Source organism: Panicum virgatum, chromosome 9K (assembly GCF_016808335.1).
Source record: "Panicum virgatum strain AP13 chromosome 9K, P.virgatum_v5, whole genome shotgun sequence".
NCBI classification, from domain to species: domain Eukaryota; kingdom Viridiplantae; phylum Streptophyta; class Magnoliopsida; order Poales; family Poaceae; genus Panicum; species Panicum virgatum.
This window is the reverse complement of record NC_053144.1, coordinates 61,238,428-61,254,392: the sequence shown is the minus strand read 5'-3', so window position 1 is coordinate 61,254,392 and position 15,965 is coordinate 61,238,428. Positions and strand designations below refer to the sequence as shown.

Genomic DNA, 15,965 nt, shown 5'->3' with positions numbered 1-15,965 from the left:
CGCTGGGCCGGCAACGCGAAAGCCGTGACCCACGTGCCGGCCCGTGATTGCGGATTGCCGACGCTTCTAGGTCGGTTCGGCGCCGTGGGACCCACCGGACACCGCAAACCCGTTTCGTGCCCCGCGGGACAAGCCGACCTCGCATCAGCCTGCAAGTGGGACCCACACTCCCGTGGCCAATCAGGGGCCGCCGCTTAACCTGGCCCACCCGCGACGCGGAGGGGGAGCGCAAGGTTCGTCACGGCACCCCGCACGCCGTTTCATCCACTGACATGCCGTCCCGGCAGACGAGTGGGCCATCCTGTCAGTTAGACGTCCCGCCAACAAGCGCGTAACCGAGTCGGACGCGCTAGTTCCCCGCACGACTCGGGCACCTCGCCCCCGGCTTTAAATTGCGGCCTACCCCCTCTCCATCGAAGAGACTCCCTTTGTTTCCTCCTCCTTCCGCAGCCCTAGAAATTTCCCCTCCTATCCTCCGTAGCGAAACCCTAGCCGCCACGCCAAAACCAAATCCCGCCGCGCCCGAAAATTTCCGGCGGGCTCCTCGGCGCGAATCGGTTGATTTCGAGCGATTCGCGGCCGATTACGCCGGCTTTGCCGCCAACCCTTGTGATCTCTCGGCGCGGTAGAGCGCGGTCGCCCGTCGGCCATGTCGAGGTGCTTCCCCTACCCGCCGCCGGGGTACGTGCGAAACCCAGTGGCCGTGGCCGAGGCGGAGACGACCGCTAAGGTTTGTTGAACCATCGGATTTACACACGCACGTGCCTGGATCATTTGCTCTTGCCTGTTGGTTTTGATCGGATCTGTGGGTAGTGCGTGTGTGATTTGGGGAACGCACGAGCCTGGAAGCTAACCCTTGCGGCGGTGGGGGGGAAGTTTGTGGATCTTGTGCACCTTAGCTGCGCGAGGTCTTTCGGATCGATTGAAAATATTAACTGGCATGACCTGTAGGCGAGATTGGTTACCTTAAATATTCTAATCTTGGTTGCATGGCGACCATGGAATTTCAGAGAAGACTAGAATAACAAATTTGATTGAACTATTGCGTGTTGATCTTGTACATTCAATCTCCCCAAAAATTGCTTGGGATTACATAAGACGCCCTGGCAAATTTGGAATCCCCAAATTGTTGTTTTTCCATTTTTTATTCGGAAAGTTTCGTAACCATGAAATGTTTTTGATGCTGACCAAATACTTGTCGATCAAAATCTTCTGTACCAATTGTTTCAATGAAGTTATTGTAGAATTTTATGGTTGTTTGGTTTGCTTTGCAAGGTTCGTTTAGCTTTTTCCGTACATCGTTGTTTTTCTAATTTGAGCTTGTCATTATATACTTTCCACGAGGAGCAGCATAGGTGTTATTGTATCCTTGTATGTTACAGTCGAAGCTTGTAAATGTAACCGATTTGGTATGAATTGTATTGAGAATTGTGGTAGGGTTCTTTGTTCCAATCGTTTTGAGTGTTCTTTTACTGAGCTGCTGATGCTCACTGCATTTGGGTCTTCTTAAGTATTTGGTGTTGGTCGTATTGGGTCTTCTTGACTGATATACATATATGGAGTAGCTACTAACTGCATTTGTTTGATTGTTAGTTTTCTGTGCTATGTAGAATTTGCAGTATTGCAGGTCTCAGACTATTGTAAAGAAAGGAATCTGTTCAGTATAATTGTAATTATTGCAATTTTGTGGCTAACTGTGTAATGAAATTATCAACTGAATAGATCTTTGTGAAGCATTCATTCCTGAACTGTAATTGATTGTACTTATGTGCAAATGCTGAATTTGAGTTTGGTTGTGTAAGTATCCATCCGAATACATTAGTGTGATATTGCCGAAATGCTGCATTCCATTTCCCGTCGTCCGTTCTAAATCAGAACTGACGATTACTCTGGTCACTGAAGCTCCAGAAAGAAAGTGTAAAGGCTGAAAAGAAGAAAGAGAAACGGAGTGGCAAGAAAGCTCTCCAGCTGGGTGAGACATCTAAACACTTAAAGCACAGCCATAAGAAGAGGAAGCATGAAGATGTCAGCACTGCTGGTCAGGAGGCCAAAAAGGTCTCCAAAGAATCAGTTGAGCAGTCGGAGAAGAGTGGGCTCTCAGAAGAGCGTGGAGCTCCTTGTTTTATACAGATTGTGCGTGACTCTCCTCAGAGCTCGCAGGACAGCAGCAAGAGAAGAAAGGTTGTCCTGCCCAGTCCTAGCCAAGCTAAGAATGGTGAGATCATTGTTCTGTTTTGTTATTTTAGAAATTATTTTTTTAGGATTTTGTTCATCCCAACTTTTGATTTTACAGGGAACATTGTCCGCATCAAGTTCAAAAGCAATCAAGACTCCCAAGCTGTATTGGAGAAACCCAGGGATCTTGAGCAACCATCTATCCAACAAATGGGAGCTGGTTCCCTGGTGAGCAAGCAAAATTCAATCCAGCATCGCAATGAAGTGAATGTAAGATCTGCAGCTGCACACCAAGCAGTACAAAAACGAGTGATAACAGAGCCCCTTGCAAAACCCATGCAGAGAGTTGTCTCCCAGCCTGCAGTGAAGGTCACACAACCGGTTGAGTTATCTGTGAAAGCACCAGTGGGAAGATCTGACCTCCTACCTCCGAAAGTTTTGGGAAGAGTGGAGCCTTCACCTTCGAGAACTATGGGAAGATCTGGACCTCAACCTGTTAAGATGACGCAGAGAGTTCAACATCCACCTGCTAGGGATTTGCAGAAAGGTCCTCAGGTTCCATCTGAGGGGATTCAAAGAAAAAGCCTTGCAGTTGCAAAGGTGGCCCAGAAGGAATTCAGATCTGATGTTCGAGTGCCTGAAGCCCCTGTCCCGCAAAAACCGAAGGAACCACCTGTCCTCAAGCAGCAACAGGAGCCAATCATCTCTGTGCCCAAAGAAGAGCCTTGCTTCTCTGGTAGGAATGTGGAAGCTGCTCCAGGGAAGGAAGCGAAGCTGTCCCGGTCAGATAGAAAGAAAATCCGCAAGGCTGAGAAGAAAGAGAAGAAGTTCAGTGATCTCTTTGTTACCTGGAATCCCATTTCGCTAGAGATGGAAGGTTCAGATGTTGCTGAGCAAGACTGGCTGCTTGGTGGTACAAGGAACACTGATGCCAGCATGACCTGCAGAGCAAGTGATTGTTCAGTACCCTTCCAATCGATGGAGCAGCAGCCTTCGTTGCAACCCAGGGCTACTCTTTTGCCGGACCTCCATATCTATCAGTTGCCATATGTTATCCCATTTTAAACGTGTGGTGAGGTAGATGAGAAGTAGAAGAGATGTTGGGAGAGAGCTGTGTGGATGTGGGAGATAATGGTTCCCTGCCGCAGTTTTCCAGCTTTGTTCCAGAGAGTGTTTCTTCGTTTTGAGGACAACTGTGCCGAGGCAAACTTACTTTATTGGTGATGCATTCTTGCGCTCATTTATGTAAGCTGTTGAGCTGCAAGTGACCTAAATCTTTGCAGTTACTGTTGTATGACACGCTGTATTTGTTCCAACCACGATCTCCATAATTTATATATTAGCTGTACAATTGTTAAATGAAAACGCTTATTAATGTTAGTGAAATAACATTAGTAGGCTTAAAAAGGATAATACTATGAATCCTTTTCTTCTCCGATGATGCTATTCTGTCATGGATAATCTGAATCTTCTTGCCGAAAATGTGGCTGTGATGATTCTTTGATTCTATACTGTACACGGTCCCGGTAACAAAACCAAACGACGAACAAAGGAGATACCGGGGGAGAAAATGAAAATTACATGTCCACAAGATCGCAAGCGTCAAATCAGTCGAAGCTGGACGATCGGCTCCACCGTTCCCGCAGGTACTCCTCCAACGGGCTGAGGCCGCTGCTATGCTCCGTGCTGGAGATGGACTCCGAGTCCTCCACGTCCAGCAGCGCGAGGCCCAGGTGCGACCTCACGTTCGCCGCCGGGTACGCCTCGTCGTCCAGGCAGTCCAGCTCCGCGGCACCGCCCTGGTCGGCGATGCTCGCCGCGCTCTCTCCTCGTAGTATGCTCAGTATCTGCACGGCACAACCAAACTGGTCAGCGAAATGCAGAGTCCAATCGCGGATTGCAAAGAGTCAATAAACTGAATGGGAACTGACTGACCTGCGATATCGGCGGCCTGAGCCGAGCCGACCTCCGGAGGCAGAGGCACGCGGCCGTGACCATCCGCCTCACCTCCGCGTCGTCGTGCTCCACGTCTAGCCTCGGGTCCAGCAGGTCCGTGATGTCGCCGCTGCTGAGCACCGGAGTCGCCTGTCGCGCCAAGAAAAACGGCGGCCCAGTCGTTACGCCTCGTACGTGATCGTGCCTCGTGGATTAGCAGGAGGGCTAAATCTTAGTATCTTACCCACATGACGAGGCTCTCCTGGCCCTTGGGCGACGCCCCGTCGCTGCTGATGGGCTTCCGCCCGGACAGGAGCTCCAGCAGCACGACGCCGAACGCGTACACGTCCACCTTGTCCGTCACCTTCCCGTACATGAAGTACTCCGGCGCCAGGTACCCGAACGTGCCGACGACGTCGCTGTGCGCCATGGAGGTCGGGTTCGTCGGCGCCCAGATGGCGAGCCCGAAATCGGAAAGCTGCCGCGACGGGGAGTTCATCAGGTCATCAGTGCCGAGTCCAAACGAAAACCGAGTCCAACAGGCGGGGGGAGTTGAATGGTTACTCCACCTGGGGCTCGAACTCTTCCGTGAGGAGGATGTTGGAGGACTTGACATCCCTGTGGATCACCGGCCGGGGGCCGCCGGAGTGCACGTAGCTCAGGGCCTCCGCGATCCCCAGCGCCGCCTTGTACCGTTTCTCCCATGACAGCGCCGGCTTTGACCTCTCCCCTGCACACTCCAAGAAAGAAGCATCATCAGACGTCAGGGAGTGAAGAACACCTCGCAACTGCTCCCACACCATCCAACTGTTCTGAACACGACTGATTTCGTTAAAAGAAAAAAGAAAACAGAAAAAACTAGCATCCTGCACGAATCGTTGTCTGCAGAATTCCCGGTTCCTTAGAACCGAATCCACCTTACTGAGGAGCATTGTTTCTTGGTGACTTCACATGAACAGTTTAACAGGACCGAATTTGTAACTGAAGCGGGATGGTTTTTTGATGAAATGAAGCGGGATGGTTGGTACCGTGCAGGTTGTCCTCGAGGCTGCCTCGGGGGAGGTAGCTGTAGACAGAGATGAGGTTGGGGCCTTCCACGCAGACGCCGATCAGCGGGAGGATCCGCTGGTGCTGGAGCTTGGTGATGATGTCCACCTCCCGGAGGAAGTCCTTGGACGCCTCGGCCGACGCCTTGGACAGCTTGATCGCCACCTGCTGCCCGCAGGCTAGGCTGCCCCTGTACACCCGGCTGTTCCCGCCGTTCCCGATCAGGTTCTCTGCGAGGAAGCCGAGAACGGGGTTGGTGGCCGTGGCGGCGGCGAGTCGTGCGATGGAAGAAAGGCGCCAGACTGACGATGAAGAGACGAACCTGCGGAGAAGTGGTTGGTGGAGTCGTAGAGCTCCTCGTAGCGGAACCACCGGCACCGCGCGCCGCCGCCGTCGAGCATTGCCTTGAGCTCCGACGCGAGCCCCGCCCCCGCGGGCGCCCCGGCGGACTCCGACGGCGTGGTCCGCCGGGGCAGGCTCATCACCCACTGCACCACCGACTGCTTCCGCGGCTCTTGCTCCTTGGCGCTTGGCGCGGGGACGGCCGCCGCCACCGCCGCGGCCGCTGCGGCGGCGTGCGCGCGGCGGAGGAGCGGCCACCCGAGCCTCTGCTCTGGCGCCACGCCGCCGCTGGCCTTAGTGGCGTCCTCGACGGACTCCGTCGCCGGCGCACCGTGGCCGCATCCCTCGGCGTCGAAGTCCATGGACCGCGCGCTCCGGTCCTGGTTCGGGATGATGACCTTGGCCTCCAGCCCCACGCTCGGGTGCAGCACCATGCGCAGCACCGGCTTCGGCTCTGCTCCTGCGCACACACCAGCTCGCCACCAAACGATTAGCGACCCGCTAACCAAGTCTCCGCTACCAGGCATTATTGCTCGGATTATGAGGCGCTTCGATTACCAAGTGGCGGCTTGGGCGCCTCCCGGACGAAGACGGGCTTGCCGTTCTGGATGGCGACCACGGTGGTCGTCGGCGGCAGCTTCTTGGCGCAGTACTTGGCCAGGCAAGTCGACCCTCTGAGCACCCGCAACCAACCGCCCCCGAAAAAAGGGGGAAAAATGGTAAGGAATGGTGACGAAAGAAACGGTTGGATCATACAAAGGTTGCTTCCATTCCATCCCCGCGAACTTACCCGAAGGAGTACTTCTTGTTGGCGCCGAGCACCACGACCATGGCGGCGCAGAGCTTGGCCTCCTTCACCAGCTCCTTCTGGATCGAGCTCCCCGGCGTCACCCGGCCGACCAGAACGATCTGACACAAATCCCAATCAATGGTAGCATGTGAGTTGAATCGGGAGCAGCATGGGACACGACTCCGTTGCAGTAATCAGCGCCTGCTCCTCCAGCCCATCCCCGCTTGCTTTACCTCTTTCCGGCTGCAGAGGGACTCGTACTCCGCCAGGTAGTCGTCCAGCGTCCTGATCAGCCTCAGAGTGTTCGTCTTGCACAGGTCTGCATGCAACCAGAGCCGAGAAAAATGTCAGGAAAATTAAAAGAGCGCTACTAATTCCCAACCGCTTCGCTAGGATTGAAACGGAGACGAGCTGCCATGCCGATCGAGCTCTTGGCAGATACCAACCGGACTTGCGGTAAATGTGCACGGCGACGACGCGGTCCCCCGGCCTCGCCGCCTGGTTGAGCGCCCAACGGAGCAGGTCCCTGCCGACGGCGTCCATGTGCAGCCCCACCAGTATGCACCGGCCGACGCCCTCCCCGCGCTCCTCCACCGCCATGGCGCCTGCTCGCCCCCGGCTCGCGATCGCCTCAAGAAATCAGCACGAGGCGCACCTCGCCGCCATGGCGCGCCCACGGAGCTGGTCAGTAACTAGCACGGCGGGGCCGCCGGTTAGCTCAACCACTTGTCGCCGTGGACTCCGCGCTGACACAAGACGAAGCCGCCCGGCTGCTGCTGGCTGCACGCCTGCAACCAATGTCTGACCCGGAAGTCGTAGAAGAAGTAGAACCGAGGCTGCTCGAATAGAAAAGTGCCGAGGCGGCGGTCGTCGCCTCCTGGCCTGGAAAGCGAGCGAGTTCCGTTACCCAGCCAAGCGCCGGTGCTCCCCCTCCGGCCGCGCACTCGCCTCGTGGCCGAATTCGCTCGGCCAGCCCGAACCGAAAGGCCCTGAGCTGAGGCGAGGAAGAAGATACATGCGCAAGCGGCCAGAGCGGGAACTATTATCCTGGGCGCCGGGCGGAAAGAGAGGCGTCGCGGCGACAGAGTTAACCACCTAAAATCTGGTTAGCTTGTCAGGTTTCAGCTGCAGGGGGGCGCGTATTAAAATGGTTTCCGTCATGGCGCGCCGCCCGGGATCGTCGCCATCGGCTCAACCACTCCAACCACGCCGCGCAAAAAGCACGAGGCCGGCGGCACCCCCCGTCCCGTCCCGTCCTGCGGCGGGGGAGGAGGGCCGGAGGAACGGACACGAGACGAACGAACGAACGAGCCGGACACGCCGTCGCCGGTCAGCGACGGCGAGCCAGCCAGCACGGCTGCTGTTTTCGCGCGGACCAGCGGCAGTAGCAATAGCCGACAGCGACAGGATCACTGGAAGCGTGCGAGAGGCAAGGGGAGGGGAGGGGCGGCGGGGATGACTTGAGGCTGTGGCCTCGTACGGCCTGTGGGGGAGGAGCAGAAGTGTGGGCAATGGGGATCGGCGATGACGCGAGGCGACGGGGAGAGGTGGACGGGCTGACGGGGACGATGGGAATTGGGCCAAGGACTTGGTGGTGGAGGTCGGAGAATGGAGAGACAGGGCCGCGGGGGGTGGAAAGCGAGCAATTGGAGACGCACGACAGGGCGCCATCGGCGATCGGCCTAGGGTGCGTTTGGTTACCTGCTTCTGCGCGTGCAAGCATCCGCAAATGCAACCTCTTGCTGTTTGGTTGCTGTGAGCCAGGCTCTGTGTGTACAATACTGGTGTTTGGTTGCCTGCACCGAGGTTGGGAGCAAGGCTCGCACGATGTTTAAAGCACCCTCAGCCAGGCTTCGCAGATACGAGCAAATTGGTCGCATCTCGGGAGCCAGGCTCCGCCGGTGCTGGCTCACGCAGCCTGGCTCGCGGGAGAAGTGAACCAATCGCGCCCCTAGTGATCTGGTCCATACATTCACTTACTGCAATCGCAATACGGCGAAAAAAAGAGGACGGGAATAGCCCCCCCCCCCCCCCCCCCCCCCCACACACACACATGGATTGAAAAGGAGAAGAAGCTGAATAGGAATTTGGAGAACACTCTTTGGAAAAAAGCAAAAGGGCATCATCATCTTCATCTAGTGTCTAGCGAGATGTTGCGTTGAGACCGAGGAGGATCGCACGTGGTTTTTACATTGGGTTCCAACTTCTCAACGGGAGGTGAGGTGAGAGATGGTTTTGTTCTGCAAAAGATACTGCTGGAAGACTCTCATCAAGGTCAAATGGAAAAACAAACATGTGTTTGCTGTACTGGTGGTACCGCTTTGGCAATTGACAGACCGGGATTGACAGAAGAGTACAGCTGAACTGTATCGCGCGCTGCTGCGGACCGAATCGCGAATTCAATGCGCGCGCGGGGGCGGGTGCAGCGCAGGGGCGTCATCTATGGTAGGAGTCCTTTTTGTTAAGCTTCATGCGATCAGAGCTGACGGCGACTTTGTGGCGGGTAATAGAATACGGTTGGTTTCATTCATCCGCCAGGGTCCCATCCACACGTATCAAGTGTTTGCCCGTCAAAAAGAAAAGAAAATATAAAGTTGTACTACTCTATGCATCGCAAATTTGTGACGTCAGGGCATAAACAAATTCGCAAATAGTTCTATGCATCGCAAATCTCTTCTTTCTAAACAAATCTCCTCACCAATTTTGCAAAAACACTAAAACAGTACCCAAGCATCATGTCGACAGCCAGAGGTCGTCCAATTGCTACCAGACAGTGTCCTGGGCAGACACGCTGAAAGGAGGACCTGAGGATACTGGATTACTGGATAGACGCTGACGTTGCAGGGATAACCGATCGTGTTGCTTCCAATTGTATGCAGCTGACGACAGCGACCGGTGGCCATCACGCAGGACGACTTCAGCTCAACATCCGCAGCAGTCGTCGCACCTGTAACTGTACAGGAAAAACATTTCCGTCCCCCGCACAGTAGCACTCCCGTTTGCTGACCTGAACGACCTGAAGCTACAAAATATCCTTGCGTGCAAATCTTGCGTGCTGCGCGCGGGCGCGGCAGACGCAACCAGGGGCGGACCTACAGGGTGGTCCATATGGGCCTTGGCATACCCTAAAAAATAGGCTAGATTCATGTAAAAAATTCCTATATATCTTCAAGTCCGTTAGCTCATGTATTTATAGCTTTGAATTTAGTCAAAACCAAGAAAATAAAATCGGTGATAGTGTTTTGATGATTGTCTTGTCACATTAATTGAGCGGAATATTTTCTTTGAAGTGGATGAAGATGATATAATGGAGACTTTCATGGCCACTAGACATCATAGGCTAGACAAGCACAAGTAGTATTGTAATCTTCTTTAGGTATGTGGTCTCAGTAGCACTTTCTCGGGTCCTGGATTCGACTCCCGGTGGAATCAAATTTCAGCCCGAAGTTTAAAAAATCCTCTCGCTACATGCCAAAGCATATAGAAATAGGTCCTGGCTCACCCTGACCTGCTCTCACGCGGGTTACGGTATGAGTTACAACATCCCTATGTAAAAGTGGGGCAGGGGTTCGGAAATTTTTTCGGTCTGCGTGAGAGGTCTTCTTAAAGCTCGGAGAGCGGCTTGTCTCTCCTAGGTCGAGTTTTTTTAATTGTTGAATTCAAGATAATATGTTATTTCTTACTTGTATCCCGAAATGTTTGGTGAATTTACTGTCTTTTACCAAATTGAAAATTGAATTATACTATTTTGTATGTGAAAAATTGGCACGGCATACCCTATATCGAAAAGCTAGGTCCGCCATCACGCAACCAACCATTAACGTGATAAACGTGTGCAAATCCCAGGCGATTTTCTTCTGTTCTACGCCTACTTCCTCTTCCGGAGCAGCCGCCGTGGCGTCCCCCCGCCTCCGGCGGCGAACCCGCGCGAGCCCCCGCAGGACCAGCCATGCCAGCTCGCCCGACGCCGAGCGCGCGCTGCCGTGCCGCGCACGCGCGGCGGGCGACCGAACGCGACGACGCGGTCGTTTCGGGACGGCGGGAGGGGAGGAGGCGGTGACGCGACGCGAGCGGGCGGGCAGGTCGTGGTCTCCCACCCGTGGCATCCGCAACGAGATGGCGGGCGATGGGATCGTGAGAATCTTCCGCCACGGTTGCTTGCCTGGCACTGGCTGGGGACGGCGGCTGGACCGAGGCGCCGGACGCGTCGTCGCCGTGGGCGCCCTGGCCGCCCGGGACCGACCCCGGCGGCCGCGCGGGGGCAGGCGGGCGAACGGAGTGCGCGCAGTAAATGCGTTCGCGGCAGCGCGGCGCGGGACAAGCACGAATTACCGCTAGCACCTACGGCTGCCGCCCACCACACCACCATCTCTCGGTGGCGGACGAGTGACTGTGAGGTCGCGAGGAGGCGCACGTGGGGCCAAACCCCCGCTCTGGCATGTACTCCCTCGGGATGGACGCTCGTCACTCGCCAGTGCCTGCCCACAAGCGCGGCGGCTTCTGCTTCTGGACAGATTCCACATGTACGGACGCACCAGTGAGTTCGGCATTTCAGCTTGCCGTTTGATTTTATTTTATTTGATTTTTCGTTTGCACTGGCTGGGGAATGCCACACCGACACTGTGCGTGGAGGATGAATAGAGTAGGGTCAGATAGAATGATCATCTTGAAAAAGAAAATTGGTGCTGCTAGTTTTTAAATCTGACCTGCTTGCCAAGTGGAGTAGTAGTACTATTTTTTGGGGGGATGAATTCAGCAGCTGCGGGCGCGGTAGACAGCAGTACAGCACATGAACAAAGTGGTGTTAGTCCACCGGACACTTCCACACAGGATTGACACGGCGAGCGATTACACGGAGCACGCCCGCCGCATGATCTTGTCCAGTTGTCCTAACATGGACACGTGTGCTAAGTTAGGGCCAGTTGCAATGCAAACCCCGAACGTGCTGATGATCTCAGAGGCAGGGTCCATCGTCCTGAAGTTTGCGATTTAGGATGCCTTCTGTTCTGTGGACTCCAAGCCGAGTTCGCCAAGCATGTATACGCAATTATCAACGGATTGGACCTGTCGGCTTGAGCTGAAGTGGCGGGCTGCACTGCCTGCCTCCGTACGTTGTTTATTCTCGGGCCCCCCAAACAAAAAAGATTCCCGCGCACCTCGCCCCCGACCGCGCACCTGACCGGGCCCCAGGTCGCACGTGACGTGCGAGCTCCACGCCCTCCGCCCACGGCAGCGCGCGGCGGCCTCGCCCTCGCCGCATAGCCCGGCCACCGACACACCCGCGCCGCACCGAGCCACCGACCAACGATCCCCACCCAGTGCGCGGCGCGGGCGCCCAAGTCCAGCCGACCGAGCGCCACCCGCCCCGCCTTCCCTCCACACAAGAACGCCGCCGCGGCAGCGGCGATCGCAGCGACGGCGGCGCGGTGATTAACTGCAGCGCCCCAAAAGATCGGCCAGGCCGGGTCCCAGGCGGATCGCTGCCGTGCAGCCAGAGCCAGGAGCACACGGTCGCGTCGACCTCGACCTCGTGGCGCCCGGCCAGCAGCGACGGCTCAACCGACCGGTGACTGATCGGTCACGACGGCGCGTGTCGTACGTGCATGGCAAATCATTGTGGGTGCCCCGGGCGGCATGCACGAGCGGGAGGGGAAGGGGATGGTGGCTGCACGGTTGCCATCCGCCCTGCCTCCCGCCCGGTCGCTGTCGCCGCAGTTACGCCGAACCGGCCGGCCGGCCGGCCGGCCCCGTGCGCGCGCGTCGCGTTCCAGGACGGGAGTAGTCGGTGTTACATTGTAACGCACCGATATTTTGCCCCTGTGCGGGAACTCGATATTTTGCTCCTGTGCTTGGTTACCGTGACCAATTTGGCCACGGCATCGCCAGGGCGCTGTGCGCGCCGCGCGTCTCACGCTGCCGCTCACCACTGCACCTCTCTCCCCCTCCATCGCCTCTCTCGCGCGCAGGTGCCGCCGTGGCCGTGCCGGCCGAGCCTGCCTGCACCGCCCGCTTGCGCTGCTGCTGCCTGCGCTGCTGCCGCGGCGCAGAGCTCGCCAGTCGCGCCGCGCGTGCCCCTGCCCAGCGCCGCGCGTGCGCCATGCCCGCCCCGTACCATGCCGGCGCGCGCCCCGGCTTCGCCTGGCCCTACTGGCCGCTGCGCCGGCTCGCTCTACCGCCGGTTTGCCTCGCTGCCGGCGAGAACGCCGCCGCCATGGCCGCCTCCACCACGGCTACCGCAGACAGCTCATCTCCGGCCATCTCCCGCCGCGCCGAGCACCTCCCAAGGTAGCCCGTGACCTCCTCTTGCTCCTCCCCCACCTAGCTCTCGCCGCCGGTGAGCGAGCTCGCCGGAACCGAGCTCCCTGAGCCTCCTCTGTTCCATAAATCGCGGCTAGGGACCCCATGCAATAATAGAAAGAAGTGCAGGGGCCTTTCTGCGAAGTCCATGACTCAGGTGAATAGTACTGTAAAGGGTTCTATTGCAATAGTTTGGTTGAAACTTTGAAAAATCATATTAAATCATAGAAAAATCAAAAAATTGCAAACTAAAATTTGTTGGATTTCTTGTTCTAATATCTACAACTTTTCTTACAGGTTGATCATCATTTTCTAAATAGGTTTTGATCTAGTTTAAATATTAGTTTAAGTGGCTGTAAACTTTGAAAATGCATAGTAAATCACGGAAAAATTGTAAAATAGAAAATGAAGATGTTTTGGAATCCTTGTTAGTATATCTATGCAGTGGGTACATAATATGATATATGTTAGTAGAAAAATATTGTTCTAGAATTTTATTTATATTTGTTAGGAATAAATTTATATTTATAGTTATATTGCTCCGTTTACTATGAAATTTTTATGGTAGGCTGTTCATGTGATGCATATGCTGTGGTAAAGGTGTTAGATTTATTTGGTGCATGTATACATGAGTTAATGATTTAATGTTGATGCTTTAATGTTTCTTCTATTAAAAATAAATCCCTATGGATAAAATTCATGAGACTTAGTTCAAGACTTTAATTATGTAACATACATCAGTTTTGCATCTTTACAGGATCATAGGAGCTATAATTGTTATCCGGTGCATTTCATTCCTTTTTGCATCAATGATGTTGTATTTAACAATAATACTTTATAAAAGTTATTAAAAATCATCCAAAATATAGGCTCTATATTTATAATTAAAACCCCCTTTAGAGTAGTAGTATTTATTTTTGAACCAAAGCACCTGTCTTTATGAAATGTTTGCAAATTTTCTAGCTTGGCTTTGTAATTAAAATGACCGTTAAGTAGTAGTAAATATGACTTTATTTTAGTCTGATAAAATAAATAGTGCTATAGCTCAAAGCAATGTCTGTAAGTGCTGGTTTTAGATGATCATTTATTGATACATTTGTTTATGATAATTATGCTCTTTTCAAAGTGTGATTCATCTTTTCTTAAATATCAAATGATATATTGTATAGTGTGTTGCACTTTTATGAATGCTTTGCGCATTGTACTTTCATGCATTCATACATATGCATTATTGCACCTTATTTAGGTACGATAGATGAACCACGTGAAGGACGTGATATTGGAACCGAACACGAAGACGATGTTTGGTGGACATATCCAGAAGAGGCAAAGAACCAGGAGTACATGCTTGGACCGGAATACTCGCCAAGCAAGTGTCATCTAACAAACACTGACGTAGTGTTAATCCCAGGCAAGCCCCGGTGCACATCATATCATTTGAAATTATGACACCTATATATGTATTCATTACTTGTGCATTACGTTTCAGGAGTTGATTGGAACTCTAGTTGCATGATCCCTAGGTTTCCCTGAATTATACTAGCATGTATAGGACGATAGAAATGCTATGCTTAATACTTCTCGATAGAAGTCGAGTGACTTTTTGCACTCGCGAGATATAGGTTACTTAGAAGTCGAGTAATTTCCGGTTACTCGCGAGATATAGGTTATATACTTATTTACAGTACCTGAGTTGTTGAAATTGACATGGAAATATGAGACCGGGCGGGGAATAATGATGATGTATAGGTATGGCAGCAGGACGGGGTTCCTAGGTGTCTTAGCCCCGTCCGAGTCGATTGAGGACCGTACCGTTGTTGGCCCTGCTGATCATGTTTGAATTGTACTAACTGCATGCCGGGAGTAGGAGGTAGTCGAAACCGGTAAGCCTAGTACTGACTTGTTTCGAAAGTACAGAACTTCTACCCACCCCTTAGGGCAGTCGAGTGGCCGTGGAGAATTGGGATGCATATGTTTACTTTTGGTGGTCTCTCGTAGGGCTCGGTTGACTATATGCAGGTAGGGCGGTTCTGTAGTTCGAGGCGGGGAGGGGAATGGTTGGTTCGTATTGTCCGACGGGGCAAATACGTGCCGTGTTGGTTAGGTCCACCTTGCAAGGTTAAATCGGATCGATTCGCCGTCAGTCGCTCTCGGACATGAGCACCTTGATCTCCGAGTCACATCGTAGTAAGGAAATGAAACGAAATGATATGATACATGTTGATGTTATTTAATCAATTATGTTTTCACATTGATTGTTATAGATCTGCAAATCATAGATGTGTGACAACTTTATAACTATAATTTGGAGCTAAAATTTTGAAATTAAGTATCTGCCCTTAGATGCTTTTCTGCAAATAAATTCACCAGCCAGAAAGCTTTGAATGTCTAGATATGTGGGCTAAGTATACCCAAAAGTCGGGTAAGTCTTGCTGAGTATTAGTATACTCAGGGTTTGTTGTTTACCCTGTTTCAGGTATAGAAGCTAACCAGGATTCGCATTAGTGGGCTCGATGTGACGTCCTCACGTGTTCATAGTTATCATTTTATTTTATTGGTTCTCAATCAAATTTTCTTCTCTCAGATCATATTCTCTTCCGCTGCTGTCATTTATTTTATGTAAATTCTAAATTTAAAGTTATTTTGTAAATATTTATGTTATTATCTATTTTTGTGAAATTATATTATGCTGGTACCGTCTATGCTCGCCATCGCGCGAGACTTTCGGTGTGTTTCGATCGGCCTGTGGGTTGAAAACAGACTGTCAGGTTACACTTAATTAAGCTAATGCGTCTGATGCGTTCAAATGATGGTCATTACGCTTAATTAAATCATTTAACTTGGCGGTACTGTCACATACATGACAGTACTTCGGTGTTACATGACAGTGCTCCGGATACTCGATCGCATGCATACACAGTTACACACCTCCACGCGGCCGCGCGCGGGCCACGACGCGCGGCGGGCCGCCGGTCCCGGCACGCGTACGGCGGCGGCGGCGGGATCGGAGCTGCTGGTGGCGGTGGGGGTATGATGACTGATGGGCCAGCGGGATGTGGCTTCGCCTGCCGGCCGTGGATGCTTCGCTGAAATCTGTTTGGCCGGACGGCGGGTACCCAGCCGTCCGGTGCGGGGTGGGGGCGCCGTCTCTGTGCTGCCAGGGGCGCACCTGTGTACGGGGTGACGCAACCGACGCGGCCGGCTCTGCATCGGAGGCGCGAGTGCGTGCGCCATCCACCGGCGGTTACGTGGCTACCGGCCGGCTTCTCCGGCAGGACACGCACGGTGCATGTGCCTGCAGTACGTGTGGTGTGACGAGCTAATAACCAACCAGAGAGCTTCAACGCCCTGGCAGCATGTAGAGACTCTCTTGTTAAAT

At 53.4% G+C, this 15,965-nt stretch overlaps 3 protein-coding genes across 4 annotated transcripts; 2 read left to right on the top strand and 1 right to left on the bottom strand.

The window, feature by feature from the left end:
• The first annotated feature begins 417 nt into the window (after positions 1–417).
• Positions 418–3,610, top strand: LOC120646695 (neurofilament heavy polypeptide-like). Its single transcript, XM_039923125.1, has 3 exons — positions 418–730; positions 1,903–2,215; positions 2,294–3,610. Exons 1-3 carry the CDS (start codon positions 650–652, stop codon positions 3,238–3,240), a joined length of 1,341 nt encoding a protein of 446 aa, XP_039779059.1. The 5' UTR covers positions 418–649; the 3' UTR covers positions 3,241–3,610.
• On the bottom strand, positions 3,571–7,899 carry LOC120646694 (probable receptor-like serine/threonine-protein kinase At5g57670). The gene is made up of 10 exons (XM_039923124.1): positions 6,736–7,899; positions 6,523–6,608; positions 6,290–6,408; positions 6,058–6,173; positions 5,480–5,959; positions 5,139–5,387; positions 4,680–4,840; positions 4,355–4,588; positions 4,111–4,260; positions 3,571–4,022 (listed from the first exon to the last, which is right to left on the bottom strand). Exons 1-10 carry the CDS (start codon positions 6,887–6,889, stop codon positions 3,783–3,785), a joined length of 1,989 nt encoding a protein of 662 aa, XP_039779058.1. The 5' UTR covers positions 6,890–7,899; the 3' UTR covers positions 3,571–3,782.
• A 4,274-nt stretch (positions 7,900–12,173) lies between these two features.
• Positions 12,174–15,122, top strand: LOC120646693. 2 transcript variants are annotated; one of them, XM_039923123.1, is made up of 3 exons: positions 12,174–12,574; positions 13,833–13,997; positions 15,063–15,122. In XM_039923123.1, the coding sequence occupies exons 1-3, from the start codon at positions 12,403–12,405 to the stop codon at positions 15,089–15,091; spliced, it is 366 nt and encodes a 121-aa protein (XP_039779057.1). In that variant the 5' UTR covers positions 12,174–12,402; the 3' UTR covers positions 15,092–15,122. The 2 variants fall into 2 exon arrangements, 1 of the variants encoding a protein (XP_039779057.1); XR_005664543.1 differs by lacking the exons at positions 12,174–12,574; positions 15,063–15,122 and adding an exon at positions 12,582–12,743 and having other exon boundaries at positions 13,833–14,067.
• Positions 15,123–15,965: the final 843 nt, after the last annotated feature.

Bases quoted from the DNA above. Each gene is read 5' to 3' on its own strand.
- LOC120646695 (XM_039923125.1), top strand. From the start codon at position 650: ATGTCGAGGTGCTTCCCCTACCCGCCGCCGGGGTACGTGCGAAACCCA. The intron at 731-1,902 runs GTTTGTTGAACC...TGGTCACTGAAG, and splicing joins AGGCGGAGACGACCGCTAAG to CTCCAGAAAGAAAGTGTAAA. The intron at 2,216-2,293 runs GTGAGATCATTG...TTGATTTTACAG, and splicing joins TCCTAGCCAAGCTAAGAATG to GGAACATTGTCCGCATCAAG.
- LOC120646694 (XM_039923124.1), bottom strand. From the start codon at position 6,889: ATGGCGGTGGAGGAGCGCGGGGAGGGCGTCGGCCGGTGCATACTGGTG. The intron at 6,174-6,289 runs GTAAGTTCGCGG...GCGGGTGCTCAG, and splicing joins AACAAGAAGTACTCCTTCGG to AGGGTCGACTTGCCTGGCCA. The intron at 4,023-4,110 runs GTCAGTCAGTTC...TGTGCCGTGCAG, and splicing joins TCAGGCCGCCGATATCGCAG to ATACTGAGCATACTACGAGG.
- LOC120646693 (XM_039923123.1), top strand. From the start codon at position 12,403: ATGCCGGCGCGCGCCCCGGCTTCGCCTGGCCCTACTGGCCGCTGCGCC. The intron at 12,575-13,832 runs GTAGCCCGTGAC...CACCTTATTTAG, and splicing joins CGCGCCGAGCACCTCCCAAG to GTACGATAGATGAACCACGT. The intron at 13,998-15,062 runs GCAAGCCCCGGT...ACCCTGTTTCAG, and splicing joins TGACGTAGTGTTAATCCCAG to GTATAGAAGCTAACCAGGAT.